The sequence below is a fragment of the Pogona vitticeps genome, chromosome 12 (assembly GCF_051106095.1).
Source record: "Pogona vitticeps strain Pit_001003342236 chromosome 12, PviZW2.1, whole genome shotgun sequence".
Classification (NCBI taxonomy): Eukaryota; Metazoa; Chordata; class Lepidosauria; order Squamata; family Agamidae; genus Pogona; species Pogona vitticeps.
Window position 1 is genome coordinate 11200486 of NC_135794.1, and position 11485 is coordinate 11211970.

General features: G+C 39.7%; 1 protein-coding gene across 5 annotated transcripts in view; it reads left to right on the plus strand.

Moving 5' to 3' along the window:
* Nucleotides 1-11202, plus strand: part of SPG11 (SPG11 vesicle trafficking associated, spatacsin) — a 104679-nt gene extending 93477 nt beyond the window's left edge. For 3 of the 5 annotated variants that reach the window (XR_013538846.1, XM_072981617.2, XM_078380841.1), the window contains 4 exons: nt 3665-3753; nt 4834-4989; nt 10373-10524; nt 10840-11202. Coding sequence is in view for 3 of the 5 variants with exons in the window: in XM_072981617.2 (XP_072837718.2) it covers nt 3665-3753; nt 4834-4989; nt 10373-10524; nt 10840-11020 (578 nt within the window). In the remaining 2 variants the exon portion in view is untranslated. Of the gene's footprint in view, nt 1-3664; nt 3754-4833; nt 4990-10372; nt 10571-10839 lie in introns of those variants that run through there. The other 2 variants (XM_072981618.2, XR_013538847.1) reach the window with 2 other exon arrangements.
* Nucleotides 11203-11485: the final 283 nt, after the last annotated feature.

Below are 11485 nucleotides of genomic sequence, written 5' to 3' on the forward strand. Positions count from 1 at the left end.
AATGTGTTGGCAGACGAGCTGAGCCGGATGACAAGCCAAACCCACGAATGGGAATTAAACAACAGAGTTTTCAGCTCACTATGTCATCGATGAGGAACTCCCATAATGGACATGTTTGCTACTCATCACAACAAAAAATGCAGTCGGTATGCCTCGAGAGCGGGGCATGGAAGAACTCTCAGGGATGCATTCATGATACCTTGGACCTTCGGCCTACTTTACCTGTTCCCACCATTTCCACTAATACAAAGGACTCTGATAAGGATCCGCCAGATGAGGATGGAGACGATACTCATTGCACCTTTCTGGCCTCACCAACCCTGGTTTGCTACGCTTTTGACAATGGCTTCAGACTTCATAAAGTTACCTCTCCTGCCGAACCTCCTGACACAGGATGCAGGCAAGGTGTAACATCCAGACACAGAGACCATGCACCTGACAGCATGGAGGATCTCCCTGAGATCAAGGAGGTTTGAGATAAGGCTAGGAAGCCCTCCACCTCCCTCCTGTATACCTACAAATGGAAGAACTTTTTGAAATTTGCTGAAACTAGGCACCTCATACCCACCCCTGTTTCATTGTCTACTCTACTACAATACCTGTGATACTTGTTTGATCACAATTTGACCATTTCTACCATAAAGGTTTACATTGTAGCAATTGTATCATTTCAACCTCGAGAGTCAAGTTCATCCCGACTGTTTTCTCACCCTACTCTGAAATCTTTTCTTACAAGGTCTTACTAACTTAAATCACGCTTCCTCAGTGGTCCTTCCAACTGGTACTACATGCTCTCATGCGTCCACCCTTTGAACCTATGACCACATGCGATCTTTGTTTATTGTCCTTTAAGTCACTGTTTTTGGTGGCCATCACATCGAATCGAAGAGCAAGTGAACTCGCTGCTCTTAAATCTGACCGACTGTTCTTGCAGTTTTTTAAAGACAAGGTAGTCTTGCACCCAGACATTTCATTTCTACCTAAGGTAGTCACAGACTTTCATCTCAACCAGCTGTTGATACTACCAACCCTTTTTCCTGATCCTGTAACTGACACTGAGCGCATGCTCCATACCCTTGACAATAGAAGGGCACTAGCATTTTATGTCTCTCGGTCTACGGAATTCTGATCGTCTAATAGACAGTTCTTATGCTTCTATGGACAGAAGAAGGGCTCTCCTGCATCATCTTCAATGCTCTCCAGATGGCTTGTCTCCACCATTTCTTTTTTTAATAAACATTGTATTAGTTTTTCAATCTATCTACATTGTTTTGTGCTTCTCAAACATCGTGTTACATGTTTTGCTTACAGTTATTTGTTTTTAACATCTCAGTGTCTTCCCGGTTATCCCCCCAAATTCCAAACATCTTTCAAACATTCAAACCATTCATATACAATTTTTAGTATATAATATGACTACTATCATAATATTACTCTCATATTATATAAAATTCTCAAGGTCTTCTAATAACATTCTTATTGAAAGTGGTTCCAGATCCATGACCCAGCTTTATATCTAGTTTAGTTTACCTAAAATAAAAAACCACCATATTACATCTTTACTCTGATTAGGGCTCCCTTATTTCAATTTAGTTTTCCTTTTTAATATACAGAATATACCCTTTTACAGTTCCAGATGATAAATATAAACATGTTTTCAATATTAAGGGGCCCTTCCTTGTTTTCCCTTTTTTCATCTTTCTAGGTAATTCCCTCTCTAATTTCCCTTTTCTCATTTAACATGTCTCTAAGCATTCTGTCATCTTTCATGTCCTCTGAAACCATTTTGTAGATCTGATTTATGCCCACTAACTCTTTATGTACTTGGTCTATCTTCAATGAGTCTTCCAGGCTTTTTTTGGTTAATTTTGCTGGTTTTTTCCCTTTGTCTTCCCCTGGTACTCTCCTCTGGTCCAAGACTGATGTTTCTCTTAGATTAACTTCCTCCAGCTGCTGGTTTGATTGGCATACATCATCTGAGATATTCCCATTTCCTTCTTTGTTGTTCCCTGTTGCTTGCTGACTATAGTTCTTCTGATGTTGATTAGATCATTTTGCCTCTTGATAATGAGATCTCACTGTTTCTAATATTGTTTAAAGGGTAGATTTTATTTCATTCCAAAATTGTCCTTGTTGTGCCATTCTGTTTCAGCTGCCCAAATGGTTGTAAAAAGATATTCAAAGTTTCCAGAGTCATTTCAAAAAGTTCGCTTTGGCTAAATAGGCCTGAACCAAATTTGAACCCTCAAAATACCAGGGTAGGTGCAATATTTGTATCCGTGGCCTGATCCGTGCACTTTAGGGTTAATTTTCTAGCCAGGCTCAAAGAAAGTCAAAAGGAAATAACAGCAGAGTGCTCAAGGTCACTGCTCCTAGGCTCCATGCCAAAAGATTTCAGGTAGTCAAAACAGAGTCCAGATTTATCAAGTATATCTCACAGGAAAGTTTCTCAAGCTTCACAACGCCAAACTGTAATATTCTTAAAGTGTATTTTTAAAAGTTATTTCCTTTCCATCAGCTATCCCTCTCACCAGATTTTTTGCCGCTTTATAGTTTCTGAGATGAGATAGCAATTCTTTTTTCCCGTATATAGGAATTATTTCCTCCAGGGGTATAAGCAATTAGTTGTAAAAATCTCACCCAGTAAAGAGCAATGGCAGAAAGCTGATATTCTTGCTTCTTTTAGCCGGCTGCCGACGACTTGCAAGCGAGCCGAGGCTGCTTGTTTCTGCCCGTTGGCTGATTAGGGAGTCCCCCCCCCCGTGATCAACAGGCTTCCCCCCCCCCCAGTTCACCACCCCTCCAGGGTGGTTCCGACACCCTATGGTGTCCCAAACAAGGTCAGAATTCAGCCCTGGGGACAGAGCTCTGTCCTCCTGCTGCTGTCTCATCGCGACGTCAAGCTGGAACTCTCTTGCCTCCACCATTTCGTTGGCCTACGACCTTCAGCATAAAACTCCACCTGAAAGCCTTCAGGCTCACTCCACCAGAGCCATGGCTTCATCTACAGCCCTACTACGTAGTATTGATGTGCCTGACATCTGTAGGACAGCCACTTGGTCTAATGTCTCATTTTTCATCACTCACTACAGACTAGACCTGAGGGCTAAGAGAGAGACAAGTTTCGGGAAAGCAGTCTTGACGTCCGTCGTCCAGTGACAACTCTCCTTCCGATAAGTGAGCTTGCTAGTCACCCATATGTGTACATTCACAGAGGCCACACTGAAGAAAGACAGGTTACTTACCTGTAATTATGGTTCTTCAAGTGGACCTCTGTGAATTCACACAATCCCACCCAGCCTCCCCACTATCCATCACTGGTTAGGTCTCCTACATACTCAGGCTATTGTGGCGGATAAATGGAACTGAGGCTTTGGCGGGCAGAGCATGCGCAGTACAGGCAACCTAAAACTTTGTTACTTTTCTATTAAAAACTTGAGAAGATTCTGAGAGGTCCAGCACAGGCACTGATTTTACCCTTTTGTGTGAATTCACAGACGTCCACTTGAAGAACCATGGTTACAGGTAAGTAACCTGTCTTTTTTTTGGATTGGATTCTTTGGCACAAAGCTAGCAGCATCCCTATGCTCCATAGACTATAACAAGCCTCCCTCCATCCCTCTCTCCCTCCCTCCCTCCCTCTCTGTCTCTGATATATTTCCAGAAGAATACCTTCAGAATGTTCCAAGCCTGAAAAAGCTTCTGATGAAAGCCCTGACTCTTTTTATTGATGCTGCAGAAAGTTATTCCAAGGTAAAATTGGACTGAGGATGGGGCTGAGTGTAGATTAAAAGGTGAACTCTAGAGACCAAAAATGTTGTTTCATGGGTTGCATATGTAACTATGTTCTTTGCCTTCATAGTTGCGCCATATGATTTATATATGCTGCACTTCACTGCTACATAAAATACAGTGGTGCCTCGCACAGCGAGGTTAATCCGTTCCGGATTAACCCTCGCTGTGTGAAACATCGCTCAACGGAAAGTAAAAAGCCATTGGAACACATTAAACACATTGTTGTGCGGATTTGTTGCTCTACGGAGCGACCGTTGCGCGAAGCACCACTGTATGTCACTAACAAGTGTATCAATGTGATGTAGTGTATAGAGAGATAGTCTAGTGCTCTGTTTTAATTTTCTCCCACCTTTCCATTCCTGTCTTAAATCTCCAAATCAAACTTCTCTCCGTGGCAGCTCAAATTCTGTGCCAAATGTATTGATTTGCCCTGTTGGAATTAAGCTTCCAGAGTAGACACCAACTTTTCCAGCCTCACCCCATCCCCATTTTCTTTTACACTGCCTGCCTTCTTTTATGTCCTGCCCTACTTAAATATTATTTATGTACATATTCCATTGTTGCATTCTTATGTTTCTTTTTAAAAATAAACGATGACTTCTTATTCCATAGCTCTTATTAAATGCCCATCTGGATGCTGAATGAAACATTCTTTAAGAAGTGTTAATTGGATGCCTGTGCCCAATATATTTATACACACAGTATATACATATACAGTATATAAGGATATGTGTTAACATTTTATCTTTGCTCTCATTCTCATTCTGTTCTCTCTCTGGCTGTATGATGAGCAAGCCTTTAGTTCCCTTCCATAGTGAGGACAGCTTGGAGTAGTGTTTGAGCAGGCAACATGCCTCTGGTTTGTTGCTGTTTGGACTTTGCAGAGAAATCACACTAATATTACCAAGACTCAGGGACCATTACAACTCTGATGTCTTCAGACTGACTTCTGCGTAGAAAGAGACAGAAGGTGAAGGTGCTGAACCAATTTCTTTTTATGTATCTATCGACTGTACTTTCACTATATCCTTCCTTTAGGACTTCTGTGTGCACCAGTCTTTACGCTGCAAGAGGCTGACAAAGCTGATTACCTTGCAAATCCACTTCCTAAACACCAACACCAGCACTAAATTGATCAACCTAAGCAGGAAAAGCTTGCTGGACTGTATCATGTCCTTACCCAGATTCTACCAGGTGAGTACGACTTACACTGTCTTAGTTTATGTGTAATGGTTTGTGGCCATTATTGATGTTCAGCACTTATCTTTGAAATTATCCTTGACATGTTGATTGAGAGACACTTCCTATCTTTTTCTGAGTACCTAATTGTAGCGGGCCACTCTCAAGCCTCTACCCATCCAGGCCTATAAGAGTGCCCACTACTTCTCTTCAAAAACTTGCTGCCACCAACCTATCCTTTAAATCAAAAGGACAAGGGTTTCTTTTCAAAACAAATAAAGTATTTATTGATTACAAGAAATAAAAGGAGTAAATCACAGGTGTAAAATCAATTAGTCAATCACTGTTTATAAGACACTAGCTCACACAGACTTTTCCCTCACTGACAGGCTCTTTCTCACTTTCTATCAATCTCTTTAATCACTCATCTCTCAAACTGATCTCTCAAAACTCCTCACACACACCTTATATAACTCAGCTCCTCCCACTTCTGCACCACCCTCCGTCCTCTTATTGGCTGAGGTTCCCCTGCCCAGCTGTGACGGACAGGTGAGAGCAGAGCTGAACGCCACACTAATTACATTTTACATTTGCTGGATGAAGGGTACCTGTTTTCCTGTAGGGGAGAGGACATTATTGCCTGTCCTTTGGAATTTAGTTCCACCCTAGTGGAGAGTAATAACTCAAGTCTCCAGTCTTCTTCCTGCCTTTCTCTTGATAAGTTTCTTGCTTGTCTTCTCCTGACTTCACAGTTAGGAGCAAAAAAAAGAGAAGACTATCTTCATTGTTGGAACTGCAAAACTACTTTCAGGTTCTTGATGAGGAGCCTGAAAATGGAGGCAGCAAGGAGACAGAATCAAAGAAGAGGCCTCACAGGAGTAAATGATAGGGACTGAAACTCAACTAAGCACAGGCACTGAACCCACACTCTACAAAACGAGGAAGAGAAGAGTAGTTGTAATAGGAGACTTCCTACTGCATGGGATGGAAAGTGAAGTATGCTGAGAAGATCCATGGACCTTCCAGGTATGCTGTCTCCCTGGAGCACAGACTAGGGATATGACAGAAGAATTGTCATCACTCATAAAACGCACAAATACAAATCCTTCTCATCCATGTGGGAACAACAACACAGTCAAGAGCAACTTTGAAGAGATTGCATCAGACTTTGAAGCTCTGGGAAGGAAACGTAAGGACTTTGGAGCCCAGATATTTTCCTCATCCGTCCTACCAGTACTTGGAAGAGGGAAAGGAAAATACTCTTGGCGAATGACTGGCCATGAAGGTGGTGCCAAAGCGAGGAATTTGATTTTTGGGATCTCAGGCTAAGCTTCCTAGATGATAAGTGTGGGGAAATCCCCAGGGAACCGCCACTGGGGCCAGCCCAGCAGCAGTTGCATTAAAACCAAGGAAAGATCTCTGATAAAGAAAAACAGACTGCAGTCTTTAGTTATGAAGCATATCACCGGTGAAGAAGATGTCTGCCTTCCTCTTCCCCCAGACATGTCTTTTTATTAAGTACCATCATTAGCATTTTTAGCATAAATATAAGATTTTAGCCAAAGAGGCGTCGAGAAACTTATCTTGTCTACACATTCCACACATGCGCAGAGAGAAAATCATAGAACAATGCTTGATTATGTTAAGCACCACTGTTGTATCCCTTAATAGCCACAAGATGGAACTCTAGACCAAAAACTTCCCACTAAAAACTTCGCACAGATAAGAGTCCTAGCAAGAGATGGCTTGCACTTCACAAGGACTGGGAAGAATCTGTTTGGCCAGAGCATAAGAAAAACTTCATCATGAGGGCTTTAAACTGAATTGGAAGGGGGAGGGAGAGAGAAGCTCCAGAGATAATGATAGATAAAGCCTTACATACAGTAATAGGAACAGACAAAACAATTCTAACATTAACATTAATAATAGTATTTATAAAAATGTACAAAGAAAGCAGGCCACAAGTCACACAATCCCTGTTGTCTATATACAAATGCCACTCTTTTGGAAGTGCCAACATGCTGAAGGATCATACTACCACATGTGGTGGACTTGCAAAAAGACATTCTGAAATGCAAAAGATTCTGAAAATTGAATTTGAAATGAAACAAGAGATCATGCTCTTGGCAATAACTCCAGATAATTTGGGAAGCCTTCGCGAATACAATTTGGGAAACACTTTGCAAGAACTTTTCAAATACATGTTGACAGCAGCTAGGGTAGTAATAGCAACAAGTTGAAAATGGAGACATGACTGACAAAATAAGGTTGGAGAGGTAAAAATGCTTGAATATGCCACAGTGGCAAAACCCAGAAATTACGTCAACAGAAGATCAGTTAGAGAATTTGAAAAAAAGTGTGGGGACTATTTTGACTATTATAAATCATTAGAAAGGGTACAGAACCAACTTTGCAAAAAGTATTATGTATAACAAGTAGAGTTCACATTCTAAAATGTTAACAAAAACTAAAATATCACACTGTTTAGAATAATATGTATAGTATTTATTTATTATTTATTTATTTATTTGATTTTTACCCCGCCCCTCTAGACCATGTCTACTCGGGGCGGCTTACAAAATAAAATAAAACAGTATAAAAATATATAAAATCATAAAATTACATATAGATGTATAGTATAGTATAGATATAGTATAGATAGTATAGATGTCAAAATAAGGAGGCTATCTAAACGATGTAAACAGACTGTCAGTTGTCCTTGATATATATAAAATGTATGGCATTTTTTCTTTTTCTGTAGTTTTCCTTTTGTACTTCTACGTGTTTCAAAATTAATTTTAAAAGTCCTTGCTTCTCTTTGATCTCGATGCAACTCTTCCAGTAGTTTTCCATGTTCCTTCTCCTAGGGTGACAATGCAAACTCAGTCTCATCATCTACGGTACATCTTCATATTGATGCCCTATCCAGATCCAACAGGGAGATTTCAGACTTGTTCTCTTTTTCATGAGTTTTCATGAGTCAGAGGATGATTTCATTCTGACTCCCAGCTCCATCATTCCCTTCTTTTAGGGTTGCCCTAGTACAGTACAACTTGCCCAGGGCCACACAGGCTGGCTCCTCTGAGATGCACAAGGGGGGATTCGACTCCCAGTCTCTTGCTCCGCAACAGGAAACCTAGCTCACTGAGCTATCCAGTCAATTAACTGGTATTATTACCTCTAAATATATTACAGAGGTTTTTATAATGGGGATACAGTGGTGCCCCGCATAGCGACGATAATCTGTTCCAGATAAATCGTCGCTATCCGGAAACGTCGCTATACGGGGCTAAAAACCCTATAGGAACGCATTAAACCCTGTTTAATGCATTCCTATGGGGGGAAATCACTGCTAAGCGGAAATCCTCAATCCGGCCACCATTTTCGCCACCTCGGTAAGCGAGGAATCCACATGAAAACGCTGCGGATGGCCATTTTGGAACCGTCGATCAGCTGTTGGGGAAACATTGCAATGCGAAGATTGGTAAGCGAAACGCTTACTGATCATCGCAATGCGATTTCCCCCCATTCAAAACATCGCAATGCGATCACAAAAGTGATCGCAAAATCCGCATCACTATGCGGATTCGTCATTAAACGGGACGCTCATTATGAGAGGCACCACTGTATATGTTAGTTTCTGAAGAGATGTCCTTCCTTGGTATAATATACTAAGACTTAATGCTTGGGATTTTTAATGTTGATCCTTAAACTAGATACTGAATAAAATTCTGAAATATCCAGTATTCTTGAAATCACTGTAAAAAGAATGTGAAACTGATGCTACTATATCATCTGCAACAACAACAAAAATCAAAAGATATCTATGTCTATTATTCTGTACTCTGGATAAAAGGGGATCTTGAATTAATAAATTGCTTGATGGCCTAGGGTCAGAGCAATGACCGTTTGTTTGTTTGTTTGTTTGTTTGTTTGTTTGTTTGTTTATTTATTTATTTATTTATTTATTTATTTATTTATTTATTTATTTATTTATTTATTTATTTATTTATTTATTTATTTATTGTATTTATACCCTACCTATCTAGTTGAAGGACCACTCTAGGCGGCTTTATCACCATGGTTCATTTCTCAATCATGGTGATAAATGAACAAGTCTGTTTTGTTCCACACTTAATTAAAATGGAAACAGGTATGTTAGTCCCTAATTACCCCTGGTAATACCAGAAAAGATGAACTTAGATCCATTACTTTCAAAAGTAACCTATTCCTCCTTATCAAATGCTTTTGTAATGTCAAAAGATGCTATAGCATTATGGCTACTATCATGCATCAGATAAAAAACCTCTGTATGGGACTTGAAATTTGATATTTATAAATCTAAAACTAGTTCATTGTTTTAATCATCCTGTTAGGTAAAATTATTTTACCCATCTTGTTTGTTAAAATGCTTGTAAGCCTTTTGCGGACTTGATTTACTGGAGTAATATAATGGTAGGAGTCAACCTTTTCTATATATTTATCTGAAATTAAAAAGAGATTAATATTAGACCTAGCCCATGATTGTGGCAAAAAATTCCTCCATTTAATATGTAGGTGAGAATAATGGCATTTCCCATTGATCCATGGTAGCTTTGTAAAAATGTGCACCGAGTCCATCAATCCTAGGAGGTTTACAAGGATTTAATTTCTTGAGAGCTTTCCTGTAATTCATCCATTGTAATTGAACTATTCTATAATTATCAGGCAATTTATTGATATTGGCCTTCTGCAACAATTCAATTAAAATACTACTGGAATTGTTAAAAGAATAAAATTTGACAAAAAATTGCCAGACGTGTTGTTAATTTTTCATGAGTGAAATCTTCAAATTCTATTCTAATAGGTGAACATTTGTCATATTTACCTTTTTATATAGTAAGCTAATAGTTTAGATTTTTTATTGCTAAACTTGTAAAATATTTGGTTACAAAAATTGTACTTTAAATTTTGATTAATTCCTAGAGTCCGACGTTCTGCTCCTTTCTTATTAAGAAACCTTAATGAAACAGTGTTTAGTTTCTGCGTTTAGTGTACGTTTAGTGTACGTATCATTTCTAAACTAAAGATACTGATTGCATCAAAAATTTGGCTTCTTACCATATTGATTTTTTTTTTTTACATAACATGTCTCCTTAATACATCCCTCCCCCTCCCCAAGGTTCTGGCTTTCACTATATCTCATAAGATATTCAGAAAACCTCCAGTGAAGAATTATCTATAATGTTGTCCACTATGATGGTTTTGATTTATCTTTAGATTATTGTTTTTTCAGGATCTTTGGAGAATTGACTTACGATCATTGTCCTGCTAGGGAAGAGAAGCAATGTACATTTTTCAGTATCCTAATGTCTGCTGGAATCTTTTTTGCTTTCCCTCTTGTTCTCCCTCTCTTCAGGCTGCAATTGTGGCTGAAGCCTACGCCTTTATTCCAGATTGGGCTGAAGTCCTGTATCGGCAAGTGATTGTGAATGGTGACTTCAGCTACCTGGAGGAGTATAAGCAGCGTGGTCTGCTCAAGGCCAGCACCATTGAGGAAATTGCTCAGAAGTGAGTTTTCTTGGCAGCCATATGACTGTTTTCACCCCTGTTCTCTAATGTGGAGGCATTCTCTAAATAGAGTTGGGATGCCTACTCTGTGTCCTCACATTCTTCAGTATGGGAGATGTGCCTAGCACTGAAAGGAGGTAGTTCTTATTCCGGTGACGACGTACTGGATTTGTCCCACATATTTCTTTCCTATTGCAATTTGAGCACTGGATTAAATGAACATGGAGGGCTGAATGGTAGAAGCAAAACGCTGTAAGAGGCAGGCTGGGTTGAGTTGGGCCAATCCTCTGTTAACACTGAGACCTTTTGTTTCAGATGCACACAGCATAAAGGCAATGATCCTGCTCTGAAAAACCTGAAGAAGCTGTTGACCTATTGTGATGATATCTATGTGTATTACAAGCTGGCGTATGACAACCACTTTTATGATGTAGTGAACATGCTTCTAAAGGATCCCCAAACAGGTTGTTGTTTGAATGACCTGCTGGTGAATTAGACTGTCTAGGAGAAATGCTGGAGCATCTGTGGCAAGTTTGAATCAGGCTAGAAAGCCACGTTTGGAGAAGCAGTACCTGAAATATATCAGCCATATTTCAACATGGTTGCTAATTGCATCAGCTGCACTGAATAGCAAATAATGGATTATTAATTAATTAATAAATAATTAGTTATTAATTATTTCTGTGACCAACAAATCCATTTAATCTTGAAGCTCCACAACTGAACTCTATTGCAAAACGTGCTTTCTCTTTAGCAACCTTTTTCCCTATGTAGTGCAAATAGTTTGAATGGTAATAGTTTGACAGCCTTTGCGGCACCAGCCACATGTTACTTTCTGAGACAGGTGGACCATTCCTTGAGGTCACCCTCGCCTCTTCGGATGCAAGCCAGAGAACTTCCATGGGACTTGACAGCAGCCTGTCAACACTGAGAAGTACCTTGACATAGATGTCCTTCAGAA